A 22,432-nucleotide genomic window follows, 5' to 3' on the forward strand; every position below is an offset into this window, starting at 1 on the left:
ATCATTCAAATATATTATGAATATTTATTGTCTCTTTCAAAAATCGTTATTAGCGTCTTTCATATGAATAAACAATATTTTATCTATATGTAACTCCGAAAACGTTTGTATACTTGCACAGAAAAATCGAAGAGAAAAGGCAATGCAGGGATGGAAATGACAGAGAGAGACATAGCAGAAAAGTGGAGATAGAAGATAAAAGAAAGATGGAAAAAATAGACGAATACAGAGAAAGAGAGGGAGAGAGAGGGGGGAGGGATGAATAAAGAGAGAGAGAGAGAGGGGAGGAGGTTCGAAGCGAAAAAGATATTCCAATCATACAAAACTACTAGTAGTGGCCAATGTATGGTTTTTTCAGTCCTCAGGATTGAAATTTGGCAAAGTTTCGAAATGAGGGACCTCTCTCAGCAAAGTTTTGTTTAATGCCCTCTTGTACATGTTTTACTAATTAAGTCATTTTGATAACAAAAAAATTATACAGACGATTATCATATCCTGAAGTTTTCAGCCCATTTCATGAATTGAAATAGGTTTTATATCAGTAGGAAAAACACACACAGATAATCTATTTTGAACGGGCACCCGATTGAATAGGTTCACACAAATTCATCCTTCAAAATACATTTTTATTTCATATCGTTAAGCACATCATAACCTTTTTAAGGGTAAAGCGATAGACTCATTTAGGCGTTATTATGATGAAGAAATGCGTTAACACTTTTAAATCACTTAATTTCATAAATATTCTCAGGGAAGTTCCTCAATGATTAGTCCTTCCCATCTCTATAAAATCCAATAAGAGGAAAACAAGAAATCAGAAAGCTCGCAGTGTTTCTCACGGTAAAATCGCTGATTGATTTTTAAAAAACTGTTTACTAAATGAACCTTTCAGTGGTTGTTCAAACAGTTTAGATGAGTTTTTAAACTAAAGACGGTTGTTTAAACTGTTAAACAACTACTGTAAAGTTCCTGTAGAAATCGGCGTTGTGTAAAATCGTAAGCATCATTTTTTTAAATGTGCTTCAAGCGATTCACGAATGGATGAGAGGTAACCTTCTCTTCTTAAAGGAAAAGTTCATTCTGACAAAAAGTTTATCGTAAAGATAGCAGAAAAATAATAAAAGATATTGTTGAAAGTTTGAGAAACATCCTCAAAGATAAAAGTAGTTATTACCATTTAAATATTTCGATTTGTGACGTCATGTGCGAGCGAGCAGCTTCCACAGGACAAAGTTTCGTTTTCTCAAAATAATAAAAAAAATTATTGTACCTTCAGTATAAAAAACAAAGAATTTCACTCCCTGTCCTGAAAGAAACAAATTTTTGGTCTTCATGAATCATTAAAAAAAATGAAAATTGTGCATTTTATATCATATAACATATGGGGCAGCAGCTCGTTTATGACGTCACAAATCAAAATCTTAACATTCTAATAGTTATCTTAATCTTTGATGGATGTTTTCTTTTGTCGTTTGATGATTATTGTAAGAAAGACTAATAAAGCACATATCATTCATTTTTATCGTGATTTAAAACATATGATAACAGTTTGTTGCTGAGATTTTCAACGTGCGATCCGATCGGATGGAGTGCGTGTTTTTCAAACTGCGCATTTGTCATGTCCCAGGCGTCCATGAACCCGACATTTTCATATGCGAAAACTTTGTTTCGCATCCTTCTATCCAGATCCCTCGCTGTCCAGTCACTGTTTCTAAGGGCGTGATCCAATCTGCCATGTTCTCTCGTGTTTGCACTTTTCCAGATGACTAAAGTTCTAGGACTACGAACATGAAGGCGTCTTATAGACATTAACATAGACTCTACACGAGCTTCGTAGTATGAGGGAGGGTGAGGAGTAAAATGCGCCCACAACGTCAAAACAAAAATAGTGTTCTCCCCTCCTTCAATACGATCGATGATATTTGCTATGTACTCAAAATTTGAAACATTTCCCCATGCGCCTCTCCCATTTGGAAGTCCGTGAAACTGGAAGTGGAATGTTATGTTGTTTTTACTGTCTTTGACGATTGTCGGTCCGTAGTACCACACCGGGAGCAACTTGGAACCTGTTTCCAATTCGAAGAATTCTGTGTAAAATTCAAATAGTTGTCTGATGGTAGAATCCCCTAACAAGTGCACTGTTTTATTTCTTAAGAGCGAGATTGCTCGCGATTTATTAAATGTATGCATGCCACAATCTGCCGAGAGCCAATTCTTTCCCCAGTAAAAGCCAGCGACTTCTGGTGTTCCGAATTGAATCTTTGGTGTGCATGCTGGCAGATGGTTTACTGCCCCATTGTGTACGACAGACTCTTTACCTATCACCGTGGAAAAAAAAGTCATAGAAAAAAAGATATTATAAAGCTTCAATGATTAAAATTATTTTTTGAACGTTTGAAAGCCATGTCAATCTATATTTCAATATCGATTTTAGACCAATTCCATATCCCTTATTTCGATACGTAGCCTATATGGAAATCGAAATCTGATTTGGAACAACAGTATGGCAAATTCAGAGCGCAAAACAAGACAGGAGATGTAATGGATGTGCTGGGATATGAAATGTACCAGGAAATGTATTTTCATCGAACCCATTGTTTGGTGTATTTCTTTTACATAGCACGGCATGAATTTTATGCCTAATTTGTTTTTTAAACGAGTAACCTGCTTGCCTCAAAGTTTGTGGAACCTGGACAAATTGAAACAACAACCTACCCTGCGTTTTTCATTTGACTGGCATAGTAATTATTGAATACATCGATAAGAAACTAAGGGAAATTTCGGGCAAAAATGATTGATATCAATAAAGGGTAAACATGATATAGAATTTTGCTTGTGACTATACATGTATAGCTCAGTCATTACTGAAATAATAATAATAACATCATGCTACTACCTTGGTGTCTTCTGTCGAAAAGATAATGAGAAAGCATGCATCAATACATAACATACTTCGGTTAAAATCAACATTCTATATCATTTGTTATTATTAGTATTATCATAATCATCATCATCATCATCAACTTACCTGGCATATGATGGACTACAATGCTGTTTTCAGATCCAGTTATCCTTTGGTCTTTCCTGTGATTATACAGATATTATGCAAAGTTAATACTATAGTTTAAATATATTAACTTTCCGCAAAAAGAGTTGTCAATGTTAAAATAATTCGTTTGGTCATTCAGTGAAATTCCCGAGTTTTCGCATCCACAACAACGGATCGAGACATTTGATCTGTGCACTACATGCATGTTATTGAACACCACATGTCCGTACTTTGATAAGGACATGCGACACAATGCATGTTATAACCATTTTATTTCGCAAATTGTGACATGAGAAAACGCTTTCAAGAACGACTACATGCTCAGCCCAGCATGGTGCATTATGGCATGGATAAGAAAGTGGTTCTTCAAACACGTTTTTCATTTATTTATTTTTTTGGCCGTACGTTTTTGGGGGGGAGGCTTTGGTCGCTACGTTTTTCTGGAAACGTAGGGAGAAGTGGCTAACGCAGGGAGCAAGTGCGTCAATGCACGTCAGTCATACGACTACGCAATGTGTAAGTATGTAGCACGTGCGCGGCCCGGGCGTCACGCCTGGCAGGGAGCGATTGCGTACCGTACGCCGCGTACGTGTCGAGTAGTACCTGCTTACAACGTACGATCTCCGTGCTTTTGTCACATTATGGTACGGAGGCCGTAGTTACACGTACGCCGTTCTAATAACTTATTCTCACGTTGTAACAGCGTCTCGGGGGGGCACTTACATTGACGAGTGGATACCATGCGCGACCAAAAAACCACGTAAAAAGGATGACCTTTTCACGATAGGGCACGTTACGTACGTAACGTGATAAGGGTGTCAAAAACACAAAAATAATGAAAAAAGGGTATCTATTTCGCTAGGAAAATTACGTGTTTAGGGGTCGAATTTGCGGGGATGATAAAACAAAATTAAAATGTTTTATGAAGGATGTCCTTTTTGCCCGAACACTTCGTGTTTAGAGTCCGATTTGCGCGAGGTGTAGAAGCTGGGGTCGTACTAAACCAAATAAGGTAAAGCCGACGACCGAAGGACCCGTAACAATAAAACATTCCTGTACTTGTTTAGGGGTTCATTTCAGGGAATATTTGCCAAGAGTATCGTTTTGTTTCCAATACTTGTTAAGGGCAGGGTTTCACTCGCGAATACTTGTTAAGGGGTTACATTTTCAGAATATGGAAATTACGTGTTTAGGGTGCTTTTCGAGACCCCATGGTCGCGCATGGTATCCACTCGTGAATGGAAGTGCCCCCCCCCCCCCCCCGGGAACAGCGTGCACTTACGATGAACGTGAGTTTTTTTTTTGGGGGGGGGAGATGTGGTGGGGTATATTTATAGAGATTGATCTTCCGAAGTTCTTCAAGACGATGCCTCTTCTACAACAGAGACTCCAAAGAGTTCTGATGCTGCAAGAGCAGCTTCAAGTGGAAAGACATAAGCAAGACTTTGCATTACTTACCTTAATGCAGGAAAGAGAGAGGCAGAATGGACGTAGGAGATGGTGGGTTCGGCCGTGCACTAGAGAGGAGAAGGCTATTTGGGCAATACGACGCGTTATTTTAGGAATTGGAACGAGAGTCAAGGGGGGACTTCGTGGGGGTATATATATTAGGATGGATCCCAATGTTTTCACTAAGCTCCTACTTCGGCTAACGGCCCTCGGATCACCAGAGCCCAAGGTGTGTGTCTTAAAGGGGATTGAAACACTTGGAATAAGTAGGCTTGTGTCAAAACAGAAAAGTCAAAGAAACAGATCATCGAAAGTTTGAGAAAAATCGGACAAACAATGAAAAAGTTATAAGCGTTTGATTTTTTGCAATCCGTTGCTCTGGAGATCCTCCCATTGGCAATGCGACAAGGATGTGTGATATCAAATGTGAACAACTTTCGTTTTGATGGATTATAAAATACCCCAAAATGTCTCTTTTTGCTTTTTCAAATGGTGATACCATAACTCTTTATCCATAATATATTCTTTAAAAATCTGTATTACATGCCCTTCTAAAGAAAGAATAAAAGGTAATGGGGAGAGTTGTTCACAAGTGACATCACACAACTTTGTCGCATTGCCTATGTGAGCCTGTGAGGATCTCCAACCCATTGTGGTTGCGAAATTCAAAATTTTCTTATGTCATACAACTTGCGTTACAGGACAGTCTTTTTACGACAGGGCTAAAAATCTCATCCAAAATCAACTAGCATCGTCCAAGTCCGTTTCCGTCGTTGAGCGAAAAGTGAAGATTGTCAGTGCTGACAACCTACATGAAGGACTGCAAGGGTGATCACAACGAATGTAAATGGCAGCAACACACGGCAAACGGAGGGCAATACAAACTATTACAAGGGGCTGTATCCACTGAAGGACGCACACCACTGATGAGATCCCCCTATTTCGGGATTCCCTTTAGGCCCGTATTGTTTATCGTTCAAAAAACATTCGTATAAAATCAACGTATTTTTGCTGGAAGTTGTAGTACAGGGTGTCTACTACAAGAATCCGACGGGTGCCACCTGGGCACCCTTGGCATGCTTGGGCATTTTTCTTTTATTGACGTTATATGCCACGCCCACTTTTTCACATACCTCTTAAATATGACTTTCATATCTTACGGAATTAACATGTCATGTTTGGTATCAAATTAAAGCTAATGAAAAATCAAATTCAAATATAAATAGATTATGAAAGATTTCTGCCTAAATGAGACAGAAAATCGTGTACAACTCTTGAACGCACACACAGGTCACGGAGTGACCCTGAGTGCAAACAGCTGACTGTGTTACAACTTAGGGGTGATACATTTTCACAATAGGGGTGATCAAACTCACTGGAGGGACTTTAATTCACTTATAACAAAGAAATGTGTACTACAGTATTCCTGTTGAATGCTCTGATGAAAATTATATGACGATCCTGAGTGACGTCACCGATCGAGACCTCAAATGCCAGGAGAGCCTATTCGACAACTAACTTCATCTAAAAAAAAACACGTATTGAAGATAACATCCAATGGGAAAATGGCTTTCATTTTCATGAAATATACATTCCATTCTTCAATAAATCTTTCACCCCGTCGTTAACTGCCCATTCATTCTCGAGCAATGGGGGAATGAATACAGAGTGTCTCAAAGTTTGTGTGAAAAAAGGTGCATTTTCCATAGAACTTCTGCCAAAAAGCAATGCGTAAGGGAAAGATTAGCCCCAAAACACGAATAGATGAGTTAATCAAATGGGATGAATCATGAAAATCAGTGAAATATAGTTTCTCCTGTACTCATTACTGAATACCCCGACTTAATACGATTACTTTTTCCCCCTCTCCATCAACTTTTAAGAAAAAGGGTGTATATTTTCATAAAAATATCATGTGTTATATCGACGGACGCCCGTGCGTACGAGCAGGAGGAAGCCAAATGTCTCGTATTTTTCATAATGCAGGGCATTTAAATCACGCAAAGGTCAGTTAAAGGTCGTTTAAGGTCATAAAAGGTCAAATTGCCTTAGAAATATAAGTAAGACATAATGCAGAACGTACCATGCTTTGAATACACACAAGTAAGGTTAAAGGTATAAATGCATTTTTTGCAAAAGTTTAATTTGAGGGTGTGAATATTAAAGGAAAAGTCCACCCTAACAAAACGGTGACTTGAATAAAAAGAGATTCAACTAGCATAACACTGAAAATTTCATCAAAATCGGTTGTAAAATAAGAAAGTTATGGCATTTTAAAGTTTCGCTTCATTTCACAAAACAGTTATATATGCACATCTCGGTCGGTATGCAAATAAGGAACTGATGAAATCACTCACGCACTATTTCTTTTGTATTTTGTTGTATGAAATATGAAATATTTTTATTTTCTCGTCATTGTCATGTGAAATGAAGTTTCATCCGGGAGTTTCATTCCTCCCTGAACACGTGGAATTCCATCATTTTAACATTTTGTGCTTCAGGCAAGGAGGTCCTAATCGTCAAATTCGTAAAAATTGAAATATTGTGTAATTCAAACAATAAAAAACAACAGAAATAGTAAGTGAGTGACATCATCAACTCTCTAGTTTGGATGTAACTTGCTCGTTCATATAACTATTTTGTTAAAAATAAGCGAAACTTTGAAATGTCATAACTTTCTTATTTACATCCGATTTTGATGAAATTTTCAGCTTTGTGCTTGTCTGATTTTGATTCAAATCAACATTTTTCTGAGGTGGACTTGACCTTTAAGAATTTGATGGATGCTACCTTGAGGAATTTGGATTTCTTTCTGACGTCATAAACCACACCAACTTATACATTCTTCTTAAATATGACTTTTCTATATAGCGGAATAAACATATCATGTTTGAAATCACATTAAATAAAATGCAAAATAAAATCCATTATGAATCGCTACGCATTTAAAACGCGCCCAGGGCAATTAAATGTCATTTAAGGTCATAAATGGTCAAATTTGGTCACAAATGTAAGTAATGCAACAAATAATGTGGAATATCTCCTTTTTGGAATACAAACAAGTTGGGCATTATTTATGTAGGTCTATTTTTGGCTGAAAGTTATGTTAAGGATGTGCAGATTAAGTATCACTGAACATCCTGTGCGAGTTTCAGGTCACATGACCAAGGTCAAAGGTCAATGAACTTTGGCCATCATTGTTTTTTTTTGTACAACTTAAAGTGTATGGATCTGGTTCATAAAATGGCATGGACATAGAGTAACCAAGTATACCTGGACATCTCATTCGAGTTTCAGGTCACATGACCAAAGTCAAAGGTCAATGAACTTTTGGCATTTTGGAGGTATTAGATTGTTGTCATTACTTTCAAAATGTATAGATATAGTATATAAACATTTTGAGATAGGGGTAATCAAGTATCACCGACAAGTCTTAGGACGCATGATCAAGGCCAAATGTCATTTATTGTCAATGAACATAGTATTGTATCATTATAATTATGAATGGTGTTTTTTGTGAATAATCATTTCATATGTCAAATGTAATCATAATGTTGAATTTATGTTAGAAGTAAGTCTGCAGAGTGTAATGGGGTGTGTGTGGGTTTGGGTGCTTCTGTGTGTTTGTGTGTTTCTGATGAGGATTGGGACTTTTAAAGGTTTAAAGGTTTATTTCTTGTATATTTTGCATATTATGTATTTTATAATTTGTATGTATTTTGATTAACAGGGCCCAATTGCAAATCAGCTTTTTATCTTTGTTAATGTTTTTTTATCGTGTATAGCTGCTTTGGTCACCCTGTATAAAGATGTGAAATAAATAAATGAATAAATAAATAAATAAATAAAATAGTAGTTTTCAAAGTCAGCACTGCTATAATTGGATCGTGTGATGCAGGTGAGACTGCCAGAGGCGCTCCACTTGCCTGATCTTATACCCACACCTGGTCAACCTATTAATTATGACTTTTCTAGTGTACAAAATAAACATATCACGTTTGGTATCAAATTAAAGCTTATGAAAAATGGAATGTACAAATATAGGTACGAAAACAAAAGAAGCACATGCAAAGCTGACCTTTAGGTCATTTACATGCATGAAAGGTTGATGATCGCTCAAGTTTCGCAGGATCGATTTATACAAAACGTTCAATTTATCATTTTGTATAAAATCATTTCATGGATTCCAGAAAATATACACCAATTTAACATTTGACACCATGTCCTGTTATATTCCTCTCACAACTACCTTCTATACCGTACCACTTCGACCAGATGCTCATAAGATTCCCCTTCACCAACAACTATATGCCTCTGCCAGATCTGTGTTAATTCAGTCGATTCACATTTGCAGTATTAACCAGCAGCTGCATAAATCCTTAAAAGTTATAGAACAGGGTAACGCTGACTCGTATATCGACAAGGAAGTTATCTTAATTCCTCGGGAACAACCACTGTGTCATGCAACATGTACGCGTATGCCCAATGTCCTGTTCCATATACTACCAGCTATCTTCTGAAGCTGTAATGGCAGTAGATGAATGTATAATTTTTCTCTGACGACACTAAAATTTCTGTTCTTCCAGTGTTCTCATTTTGGGTTTACAAGCCTTTTGCCTACTAATGGAAAAGTAATTGACGATGGTCTGCCAAGCAAACATTTTTCTTTTGATTTTTTCCTTTTAGATTTGACTTTTTAAATCGACCGCATGAAGTCAGCGCACCTGCGCACCTGAATGTTTTTCTTCGACGATATGCCAGAATAACCAATAAATTACCCCAAACTGAAGCTAAAGCAGTTAGAATGCCGAAGAAGAAGTAAGTTTGCATAATTAATATTCATTGTATCTGTATATGTCTTAGAAAGAATGACATTTTGTTTAGATAATGAAAAAAATGAAATTATTTTTGCTTCATTTGATAGAAAGTCAAGGTCAATTTAACGTAAGGGTTCTTACAATACGGTACGTGTCAATGAAAGTAAATCTGGCAAATTATGCTAATGAGTGTACAATAGCGTAAAGACATAGAGGGCATGAGAGATGTAAACAATCTCTATTTCGGTGAATGGATGTTAGTTTATTACAGATTCTGAGAATGAATTTTAGATAAAGAAGTCCTATGACCTATCAGGAGAAATTAACGTTTACACGAGTCATTAGAGGTACTGAATTCTTTTGAAGAATGTTTAAATTTAATATTTAGACAAAAGGAACTATTTCTTTTAAGAGAGTTTCTGTACACAAATGATGAAGACTTGATTTCAGTTTTCACAAATGTATTTCTAAATAACAACATAATATTAATAAGGATCGAGTTGTGATAAGGTGTGCCATATAAACATAATTCAGTTTAAATACATAAAATAGCTGTCATAAAGAGCAAGGCATGGATGGTGAACCACCGTGAACGAATACTAGATTTAGTTAATCAAATCGTAAACAAATTGAGTCAAATAATGTTTTTGATACAATAAGTGTATTTTGCACTAGCAGCATACTTATGGTGTATTTTCATTTCTTTTTCTGATGAATGCAGATTGAATAAAATCTACTTATACGATTATCGGTACATCTAACTTCCGAGCAGGAAGGTTTCCCTTCTCCGGTGACCCATACATTAAAGGTATGGCATTGAAGTTTGGAGAAAAATGGAAGCTTTGCACAAATACTAGTAATTCGCTATCAGGTTGTGATACCATGTTGTGTCAATTTGGCAGGGGAAAGATATCCACTAAACTTGCTGCTCGAATAAGATCTTAATCTATATAGTCCGGTGCTGAAAAAGTGGACTGATCAATTAAAGGTGTAATAATATTTATACTTTTCATCTTTCATAACTACTGTAACAAATGTAATGGTCTCTCTAAAATTACTTAGTACTACATGTACAGTGTACTTCACATGATTTAGCAAGAAGACGGATCAATCAAAGATCATGTGCCTACCCCCACCTAACAAGTTAGCAAAAGAGCATGATTTTCTAAGGTGCTCTTCCTCAGGAGCTTGATCTGGAGAGCAACTGATCAGAATGACTCCCCTGCAACTTGCCTCCCATGTGGATAGAAAGTATTAGGAGGGCACGCCTGTACCTGTTCGTAGCACATTAGTTACTTCCAAGGAATGATATCAGAACTTGTTCCATGTGGATTTAAATCGGGGCAACCACGGTCTAGGGTAAGCATTTGCCACATTGTGTCATTCTTAATACAAGAAAAACTGAACATGCAGTTGAGACTAAAGAAGGCTAAATCACTTGTCTGGAAGATGAATGAAAGAACAAAATGTAGCGGAGTTAGGATGATGTAGATTTGTCTAATAGGATACTTGTCTAAAAATGTGAATTTGTCTTGTAACACGTAAAATGCCTCTGGCCGTCTCACCTGCATCATGCGATTCAACATAGCAGCAGTGCTGACTTTGAAAACTGCTATAACTCGCACAAGATGTTCAGTGATACTTGATTACTCTTGTTTCAACGTTTTATGAACTAGACCAATACTTCTACAGAGATAGGATGGTAATTCAACAAATAATCCCAATGTGGCCAAAATTCATTGACCTCACATGACCTTTGACCTTGATCACGTGACCTTAAACTTGCACAGGATATTCAGTGATACCTGATTAACTTCATGGCCAAGTTTCATGAACTAGGTTCATATACTTTTTAAGTTATGATGTCATTTAAAAAAAATAACCTCAGGTTAAGATTTGATGTTGACGCCGCCACCGCCGCTGCCGCCGGCGCCGTCGCCGCTGCCGCCGTCGCCGTCGGAAAAGCGGCGCCTATAGTCTCACTCTGCTATGCAGGTGAGACAAAAAGCATTTTTCTTAGGTGGCTCCAACATGATTGACATTAAACTTGAAATTGTGTATAATACATTATTTACTGTGTATGACTCTGTCCTTGATTATAATTTATTTTTTTTTTTTTGTTGTTTTTACAGAAAACTAAAAAAAAAGCACTGTGCAGTTATAGTTCTTGTAGGAAAATGGGTGATATGATACCAAGCTTATGTTACATGTTTTTATTAAAGTCTTGTTACATTGCTTGACATCATTTGACCTACCATTAACATTACTGCACTTTAGTTGATCTTGACATGTATTTAATCTCTTGTAAGTTTACAACTGCATTTTACTTGCCACAAGCTTAAATTAGTTACCAAACACGATAGGTTTATTCCATAAAGTGTGACATTCTGTCATACTTATAGGCCATATATATGTGAAAAATGGGCGTGGTTCGTGACGTCATAAAATATAAATTGCCAAAGGGTGAGGAGGTAGTACCTGTCACATCCTTAATATACACACCCTTAACCAAACTTGAGATATTCCTCATTATATGTTGCATTAATTACATTTGAGGTCCAGTTTGACCTTTATAACCTAAAAATGACCCTTAATTGTCATGGAAAAGTTTAAAATGCCTAGTGAGTCATACAAGTGGATTTTATTTTGAATTTGATTTAAGTCGATATCAAACATGATATGTTTATTCCGCTAAATATTTAAGAGGAATTAATGTAATAAAGCTGGTGTGGTTTATGACGTCAAAAAAATGAAATTCCTCAAGATGCCAATGTAGAACCGGTAGGATTCTTGATATGCACACCCTCAGCTCAATATTTGTCAATAGATTCACATAATTTCCCACTTGTTTGTATTTAAAACGTGATAGGTTCCATATTAAATGTATTTCTTTCATTTGCAAGGCAATTTGACCTCCTATGACTTAAATGACCTTTAACTAATCTATGCGTGGTTTAAATGTCCAGTCATCCATAAATTTACATTTGTTTTTTTATTAGCTTTAATTTGATACCTTAAACCAAACATGATATGTTTATTCCTTAAAATATGAAATTCATATTTAAGAGGTATGTGAAAAAGTGGCCGTGGCTTATGACGTCAATAAAAAAAATTACCAAGAGTGCCCAGGTGGCACCCGTCGGATTCTTTGAGTAGACACCTCATACTACGACTTCCAGCAAAAAAATCGCAGTCATACCCAATGATTTTGATCTACAAAGAATGATTACCAGGTAAAGGAAAGTCGTTCAATATTCGATGTGTCTCTCTTCGACATTGCAGACCCCACACCGTGATGCATTACATAATCGCTGCAGGAAAAATCCTGTGGCTTGACGCAAAACCAAGGGGCACCGGTTCTTGTGTCGGTGAAGTTACAGCTTTCGGTCTTTACTTTCTCCTAAACAACAGAATAAAATAAAAACAGAGAAAGAAAGTGAACGATGTTATCATTTTTTTTGAGGGGGGGGACGACCTTCAGATTAGGAAATGACCCTTCTTTAAAAACAAAAATTGAAATGTCATTGCTGTATCCGGTATTCTTGCTGTTTTTGCAGCCTTTGAACCAAAATAATTATTTTTCTCATGGTATAGGACAGACAAAAAGCCTTCCAAACCTTTATGGGCGAAAAAAATATACATTCACTCCTGTGGCAGTGAACAATGTTACCGAGAGAACTTAGTGTGAGTGAGAAATTATACATAATTTCATACAATAACTCTGGAGAACGTTGATTTACACTACGCCCCCCCCCCCCCCTCCTCCCCTCCTCCCCACTGTTCTCTATTTGTAGATCATGCGCAATATCCCGGGACCAATAAATTTAGGCTTGCTATGATTCAAAATAATGTATTTTTTTTACCTTTGCTTTGGTTTTTTGGAGCACTTTGAGGTCCATGTTACAGTATGTCTCCTTAGACTTCTTCGATTCTTTGGAATAAAATCGACCTTGGTATTTTATCCTGATAACCTCTTCTTTCTGAAATCTCCTGAGTACATAATTGGCCTCACTTGTATGAACTAAGGTAACCTGAATGTTAACCAAACCTGCCCACTTCAAGGTAAAGAGGGCGCTGTACGTTCCGTTCCCATGGTCAACAACTTCGCCGTCTGACATCGAGCTCGCCTGGAAAGTTGAATTTTTGGTATATATTTTGGCGCGGAAATAGTCTCCTCCGTAAGTCTTGCTCTCGTTTAGCCCATTCCGGGCTTGAATGATCAGCCGAAGTTCATCGCACACGAAAAACTTGGAAGCATTGTTCCGATTTGTTTTGGTGATGTGAAATGATGTGAAATTTGGATGAGTCATGTCGAGCAAACTTTTCCAAGATATTTGACTTGGAATATGGTCCTCGTAGGTATAGTGTCTGCGTTTTTGCCTTGCCGAAAGACTAGGGCAAAAGGGATTTCGACAATTATTCAGCGAATCTTTTTGCAATGCCTTTGGTCCTGCTTTGTTCTAGAAAACAAATAAATCACAGTTTGTATTTTTTTTAAATTACAGATACATGTATGTTCACCTTGAAGAGGGAGTTAAATATAATTCAACTCAGGTGCGAAAAGAGATACCCCTTTTAATAAATACCAATTCTTTTCTTTTTCCAAATCTTCATGGGGTTCATTTTTTCTTAAGAGTGTGCTTTTCTTTATTCGATATTAAAAACTATCTTTAAAAAAAATCATGGATAAAATATTCCATCGAAGAAACCTCTGAAACATATTGTGCGAAAAAAAATCAAAGAAACAGATCAACAAAAGAATTAAAAAAATGAATAAATGGTAAGAAAGTTATGACCATTTAAAGTTTAGATCATTAATGTAATGTAGATCCCCTCATTGGAAATGCGACAAAGATGTGTGACGTCACATTTGGACAAATTTCCAATTACTTTTGTACATTTTTCACTTTAGCTGCCTCTTTTCGCACATCTTTCAATATATATATATATATTCTTTGTATAGGAGGGCATGTAATACATATTTTCAAAAAAATAAATTAGGGATTAAGAACTTGTATGACCATATGAAAGGGCAACAAGAGACATTTGGGGGTATCAGTTGTAGTCCATCAAAGGGAAAGTAGTTCACATGTGACTCACACATCTTTGCCGCATTGCCAATGGTAGGATCTCCGTAGCAGTTATCGCAATAACTGTCTCATTACTTGTCCGATTTTTCTCAAACTTTTTTTTTATCTTATTCTTTGATTTTTTTTCTGTTTCCACACAAGTCCACTTGTCCCAAGGATTTTTTTATTCCCCTTTAACTCTATTTGATTTCAATTAATACCACTTACGATAGGACAAATCCCTTTTATACGTACCTGAAATTCTCTTAATGGTTGGAATTTGTTGAAGTGAAACATACGGGTGTAGTGGTTGCCCGTCTTTGGCAAATGCATTATTGTTAAGGCAAGAATAAATAAACACAGAACTGTGAGTAAGAAATACTTGAGCACCCTCTTCGACAGCATAATGGAGACGTTTGCCAACATGCATATCTGCAGAGTAAACAGTAAAACAGGTTGGGGATATTATGTATAACTAAAATAAAAAAGTACATGTACTTAATCATGCACGACCTTTGGAACCCCAAATTGAATAAATGTTTATTAAGAGGGTAGGTCCTACCAATAGTGGTTATTAAGGGGCAAGATCACCCTGATGATAAATTGGTTTTAATAAAATGAGATTGGTGAAGGTTTTATGAAAATCCGTCAAAAGATATTGGAGTTATAAATGTTACATCGGATTTTGTGACGTCACAGACGAGCAGCTCCTGCCATAGGTCCTGAGATATAGATTAAACAAAAAAAGTTATCCCCAAAAATCGAAAGTAATATTATTTGTGCTGGCATATAGTTCGAAACATTATTTCATGTCGTGTTCTATACAATTAAAACATTTTTATTCCATGATCGCATCTTAAAAGTTACGTATTTTTTCGTCTAGTTTGTATATCATTTACTTTAAATCTTTCAATATAAATATTGAAAGATTTGTTTTCTGTACTACATTATGGACAAGATGATCTGCCTGTTAAGGCGAAGGCATGTCTACAGTCTATGCACATTTAGCCATGTGGAGGAGAGCTCGACGGAAATTCTTTTCCTGGATACACAAAAATGGAGAGGTTTCTTGATGTATAATGAATAATGCTAGGCCGAATCCAGGGGGGGGGGCGGTCCCCCCCCCCCATTGGTGGAGCAGAACAAAGACAAAAAAGGGATAGGAGGAAAATAAAAAAAAAACAGAAGGGAAAAGAGAGGAGAAAAAAAGAAGAGGAAAAAATAAGATAATGTTAGGGGGAAGACTTTGAAAAAAAATTATCATGTAACAATATAATTTTTCGCTAGCGCGTCATGCGCACTTTGCATGCTCGATAAGACACACATTATATATCTTGCTCAATAGGCTGATATGGATATATGTGAAATGTCAGTTTTATTGTCTGAGTATCATAATTTTAGCTCGCGCTGCGCGCTAGCACTATTTGATTTGCCAATTACATATTCTATGTATGTATATGTATTCCATAAAGTTCTCAAAATAGACTTTTTCAGGTTTGATTGTCAAAACCAGCAAGCGGTGAGTGCTTGCGTTTTGATTGATAAGTAATGTACAGTATATACGCTACTAAAAGTCCTATTTTCATGAAAGTTTATAAAAAATAATTCGACTCGCGATTTGCGCTCGCATTGTTAAAATTATGTTTAACCATGCATCCTATTCATAATTACTAAGATGAGTCAAACATCTAGTTTTGAGGTCTCAATGTCAACAAATTTCGCGCTCTCATTAGGCTTATTAGATCTTTGAATGCGATAATAACATCTTTATAAATTCATGAATAAATTGTCCCTTTTTCAGAAAGAAATATCGATATATCAGAATCTATGTTCAGCTCGTGCTTCCCGCTCGCATTATTGATTTTTAGGAATGAAAAAAATGAAATATAAAATGCCCAGATTCTAGTTCTCAATCTAAAACGCGCGAACGCATGTTTATTGAGATACGCAGCGCCCCTTATGGAACAAACACAGTGTTACCACAGTGTGTAACACAGGGTGTACCACAGTGTGTAACACAGGGTGTACCACAGTGTGTAACACAGTGTGTACCACAGTGTGTACCACAGTGTGTTCACAGCGTGTACCACATGTGTTTAATATATTATTTTGGGACGTGTGGTAACACTGTGTTTACAACACTGTGTAACACAGTGTTGCCACACAGTCGCCACATAGTCCGAAACACATATTAAACACACTGTGTACCACACGTTTATAACCACATAGTCCTTTACACTGTGGCATTCACCACATAGTCCACCACACTATGACATACACCACATAGTCCACCACACTATGACATCAACCACATAGTCCACCACACTATGACATATACCACAGAGTCCACCACACTATGACATATACCACAGAGTCCACCACACTATGACATGCACCACATAGTCCACCACACTATGACATACACCACATAGTCCACCACACTATGACATATACCACATAGTCCACCACACTATGACATATACCACATAGTCCACCACACTATGACATATACCACAGAGTCCACCACACTATGACATATACCACAGAGTCCACCCCACTATGACATATACCACAGAGTCCACCACACTATGACATACACCACATACTCCCCCACACTATGACATACACCACATAGTCCCCCACACTATGGTGCTCATCTTACTGTGATGTCTACCACACAGTCCACCACATGGACATTGACTACACAATCCACCCAACTGTGGTATGCATGTGCCACTAGCTCATTTACCACATGCAGTCCACTACATACCCATGCAGCACATACCATGTAGACCACTGCAACACAGGCCAACTGGAACGAAGCACAGTGTCCCGCAATCTTGACCACAAAAGTATACCATCATTGCCAATTAGTGCTGATCTCAATAGGAGTGGAAGCTAATAATAGTGTCACCAATTCAAATTTTAGAATATATCTTTCATCATTTTGCATACCCAGTTGTAGAAAAAGAAAAAAAAATCAACACTAAAAATTTCCATCCTCCTGATCACAACATAATTGATTTGAGAATTTGTCTGTTGTCACTGGCTGTAGGTACTTGGGTGGTTGTATCATGGTAGACATTGTGCTTTGGTCCCAATCTGAAGAGTAGGGAGAGCAATCCACAAGACACGAGAAAATATAATTAGAAATAAAAAATGAAAAAATTCATTTCGTTAAGTTTAATAAACAGTAATAAAATAAAAGCAACATGAAAATAACTGGGTCATAAATACCAGCACAGTGAATACAAACATGAATTTTTCTCCTCGATTTTCACAAGTAAACATACGTTGTGGAATGAAATTGTTTGGGAAAACAAGCCTGGTATGAAATATTTCTTAAATGTAAACATATTAACGGGTACTCCAGGCTGACATTATACAATTTTAACAAATAAAGTAAAATGAGACAAACAAAATACTGAAAATTTCATAAAAATCTGACAAGGATGACAAAGTCATTACATTTTTAACTTTTGCATTACTAGGGCAAAACAGTGCTATGCATGTCTTCATGAATATGCAATGAGCAAGCTGATGATATCCCCACGTAATCTTTTGTATTTTATTTCAAAAAATTATATTTAGTCAAATTTTGTCACCAAATATAATTACAAAAATTGGATTGACAACTGATTTAGTTTGTAAGAAAATCATTGTGCCAACTTATTTTGTTACAAGGGAGACATGTCGTGTACACATGTAGGAAAATATAAAATGATCATGATTTTATTAAATAAAATAAGAAAAAGGAAGGTGGGGACATGACATCATTAGTCAACCTATTGCACATTCATGATGACTTGCATATGACTATTTTCACAAAATATTGCTCAGCTTGAAATTCTATAACTTCACTATTTGCTGACAGATTTTCAGCGTTTTGCTCGGTGGATTTTACTATATTTATTTTGATATGTACCCCTTTAAGGTATCTAACATTTATGAGTCTATATTCTGACAAATTTATCTTTGAGGTTGTTCTTTCATTCAAATGCAAGTATCTTCATTCGAAACAAGATTTGCAAGGTTACAAGTGATGAAAACACCGAACTAAAATAACCTGTTTAACCTTAAAAGAAAAGGTTACTTGAAAAAACAAAACAAGTGGAACGCCTCTGACAGTCTCGCCTGCGTCACGCAATTCAATATAGCAACAATGCTGACTTTGAATAAAAACAGTGATACTTGATTACCCTAATGTTCAAGTTTACTTTCAAAGTTATGAAGACATTTCTAAAATTACTCCCAACATAGTCAAAGTTAAATGACATTTGACCTTAATCATTTGACTAAAAACTAGTGCAAGACTATCAATGATACTTGATTACCCTTATATCCAAGTTTCATGAACCAGATCCATAATCTTTCAAAGTTATGACATTTAAAAAAATATCTCGAGCATGGTCACAGTTCATTGACCCTAAGTGACCTTTGACCTTAATCATGTGACCTAAAACTCATGCAAGATGATAAGTGAAACTTAAAGCTTGTGTATAGTTTTGGTAAATCCACCAAAATGCACCTATCACTATTCCAATTCATTGCTAGCTAATATGAATGGATATGCCCTATAACAGTTATGATGTGGAGGATATGAAATGAAAATGTGTTTTACAGGATAAATTTTGCAATTTTACATGGAAATTTAACTTGATCGGGTCACCCGATCAAATTAAAATATCTGTGCGTTTTTGTCTTTCAATTAAATCCTATTCCAAATCATGGAATGGGCTTAAACTTTCAAGATATGTTCTTTGTCTGTAACTTTTGGATATCTCATCACTAAATTTATAAAATAAGCGCTTGAATGCCCATTTTTTTAAATTTAAAACAAGCATCGCCGAGAGAGGGCGCTATATATCCAAGATTTGAATATTTGAAATTTTCTCAGAGAAGTGCAGTTGGAAAAATATCTCTAAAAAAACGGTCTCTACGCTTCAGTAAGACTGTCATATTAGATGATATTCGATTATCAATCACATTATTGACCCTTTACCAAAGCTATACACAGGCTTTAAATACTCATGTCCAATTTTCCTAAACTAGGTCGATAAAATTCCAAAGTTAAGATGACATCTCAAAAACTTTGGTTAAAGATTTCAATTTTGATAACCAAACATGGTCAAATTTTATTGACCATAAATGATCATTGGCCTTGACAATGTGACCTGAAACTCATTGTTAGTGGTACTTGATTACCCTTATGTTCAAGTTCATGAAATAGGATCATGATGATGACAGTTAAAAAAATTAACAGTTCAGGTTTCAGTGCTGTGACCTTTGACTTTGATCATGTGACCTGACAGGCTGACACTAATGTAAGATTATCAGCAATTTAACTTTTGTACAAGTTTCATAAAATAGGCCCTTATATTTTTAAAGTTATGACATAAAAAAAAGTTAGACCCTAAATGAACTTGATCATTCAACCTGGACACTCATGCAAGATGATCAGTGATACTTCGTTACACTTATGTCCAAGTTTCATGAACTAGGTCCATATACTTCCTAACTCCTAAGTTATGACATTTCAAAAACTTAACCTTGGTTAAGATTTCAATGTTGACGACGCCGCCGTAGTCGGAAAAGCAACGCCTATACATGTAGTAAAGCAAATCCCTACCATCAGAGAGTTGTGAAATTTCGAAACAGGAACAAGTAACCAACATTTATTTTTCAAAAATAAGAACACTTTGCATATATTTTGCCTTTTCACACCTATATACAAATATCAGAAAAATATGAACAAGAGTCAAAAAATGTCCACAAATCCCTCGCATGAAGTGCATATACTAGCGTCCATATAGCTGCATATAAGTATTCCTTTGTATTAGTTGGAACTTGGAAACAGTATCAAACGGAAGGCACATGGCAAGAAAATGATTTGTCATAGTATAAATATAAAAATATATCAATCTGAGTTTGATGAATATCACAAGGTGATAAAGCAGGAGTTGGCATGTCATGATAAATTTTGAAAGCACACACTATATAAACCTGAGTTGGCTGTATTAGCAGACATGTCATAATACATGAAAGACATTTTCGTGTAATATATACCCATGATCAGAATAAAATGGGTTTTTTAATGACTCGTATGAGGCAATATTAAGGCTTATTTCCAAACAAAAAAAAAGGTATCACACTTAAACCTGCTTTTCTGCACGTCTTCGAGATGCACGGACATCTTTCAGCTTCTGGCCCATGCGTGCACGTACTTGGCCAGTGGAAGTGCAGGGAAATTGTTGTCATGCTTGTTGTGTGTGCTGAATATAAGAAAATGAAAGGACACAAAAACTGGCTCAAAGTCTCAAACTTTTATCAAAGACTCTACATCATATATAAATATTAATTAAAGCCAAGTCAAGTTCCGTCTGTTTGTGACTGTTGGTTACTCAGCTGCAGTGGAGTATCTAAGAGTCACAAACACAACAAAAAAACCATGCATACCCATGAAACAGGATTATAATATTAGGGGCGGATAAGTTAAAGCAAGAAAATCAAGATTTCAGGCTCGGTAATCTTATTTCTATAGTCCTATTTGATTGAAAATATCTTATGAAATGACAAGGAAGTGACTTAAAGGAAATTAAGTTCTTAAACTGGTTGATTGTCTAAGCCTTTGACTCTGTGAATTTCTAATTTTTTTGGTCCGCCGCTCTGGAAGAAATTGTACCGGTGACAGGCAGCATCATTGTAAAATGTAAAATGACAAGACATTTGTGAAGATCAATCACTTACTTAAAACATTAAAATGTTTTCTATGGTTACGTAGATTCAAATCAAAGTCGGTGTCCTTTTCCTCCGTTTTCTGTTAGTTTGTTTTTGTTTCCACATCAAAAACTTATTTTCACCGTAGATTACCATTTGGAGAGACTGTGCTATTCTAGTACATGTAGTTTCTCTTTCAGGGAGATTCACCCTAACCCTCCGCCTTGAAATTATTGACAAGCTTGGTAATATGAGAAATTACAGAGCATCTTCCTATTTACAGTAATTGTGATATTCTGAATTCATTTGTAGATTCACGCAGAGACAATCATTCTTGGCAAAATACACAAGAAAATGTAAAAGCTATCAAAGGGGAAGTTCACCCTGATGAATAATTGGTTGTAATAAGAAACAAAAAAAAATTGAGAAATATATCAGTGAAGGTTTGATAAATATCATTAAAGAACAGAGATTTTTTTAGAATATGATTTTATGACATCACAGACGATATGAATTGGCCAAAATGCAATTTTTTCAAAAATTGAAAGTGATTTTTTTATTTTTGCGGTGGATATATCCTCAGACACATCATTTCATAGCCCCTTCTACTAGAATTTACCATAACGCAAATCTGTGTGTGAGACACAGTGTTATTTGTGAATGTTGATATGCCAGGGCTAGCAATGGAAATTCATCCATTTAGAGTGCCAATATCCTACAATGATATACCAAGAGAGTCAGAAAAAAACTTTAACATTTAAAAAAATCACCAATTTAATGAAAAAGCATGTCCGGAAAACATAACTCTCATCTCATATAGATGTATGTCCTGAAAGAGCATCTACTCCATCATAATTTCAGATACAATTTTTATGTGGTATATGTTTAACCTTCGATAATTAAGAGGTATTCTTTGTTGTGATGTAAAATTCTATTTGCACCAAAAGCATGAATGCAATGCTCTGGAGAAGATACTCTTTCTGGACATATGAGAATTTTGTTTTCTGGTCATGATTTTTCATTTAATTGGCCACAGAATCTTGCCGTAAATAATAAACTTTTAAACTGACCTTTATGGTTCCGCTGGTCTTCAGTCTTTTTCTTCTTTAGAAGCTCTGCCATAGCAGATCTGTCAGCTTTCCCAACCTGCAACCAAAAATGGAAATAAAATATGAACAGATATGGAATATGTTTAGAATTTTTAAAATTAAAATTTAATGTAGCCCCCCCTCCCCCGCTCAACATTTTTCAAGACCATCCAGCTACGATTTTTTGGGGTGACCGCGCCGCGCCACTCACATTTAAGTCTCGCATATCTTCTGAGTTCAAAT

At 36.1% G+C, this 22,432-nt stretch overlaps 1 protein-coding gene and 1 long non-coding RNA gene across 2 annotated transcripts; both read right to left on the reverse strand.

The window, feature by feature from the left end:
* Window positions 1–605: 605 nt before the first annotated feature.
* LOC121429316 (NXPE family member 3-like) lies at window positions 606–14,837 on the reverse strand. Its single transcript, XM_041626326.1, has 5 exons — window positions 14,640–14,837; window positions 13,179–13,775; window positions 12,546–12,715; window positions 3,029–3,084; window positions 606–2,318 (listed from the first exon to the last, which is right to left on the reverse strand). The coding sequence occupies exons 1-5, from the start codon at window positions 14,808–14,810 to the stop codon at window positions 1,510–1,512; spliced, it is 1,803 nt and encodes a 600-aa protein (XP_041482260.1). The 5' UTR covers window positions 14,811–14,837; the 3' UTR covers window positions 606–1,509.
* A 5,651-nt stretch (window positions 14,838–20,488) lies between these two features.
* On the reverse strand, window positions 20,489–22,213 carry LOC121429322. Its single transcript, XR_005971889.1, has 2 exons — window positions 22,172–22,213; window positions 20,489–20,656 (listed from the first exon to the last, which is right to left on the reverse strand). It is a non-coding gene; the product is annotated as an uncharacterized LOC121429322 (long non-coding RNA).
* Window positions 22,214–22,432: the final 219 nt, after the last annotated feature.

The sequence above is a fragment of the Lytechinus variegatus genome, chromosome 15 (assembly GCF_018143015.1).
Source record: "Lytechinus variegatus isolate NC3 chromosome 15, Lvar_3.0, whole genome shotgun sequence".
NCBI lineage: Eukaryota > Metazoa > Echinodermata > Echinoidea > Temnopleuroida > Toxopneustidae > Lytechinus > Lytechinus variegatus.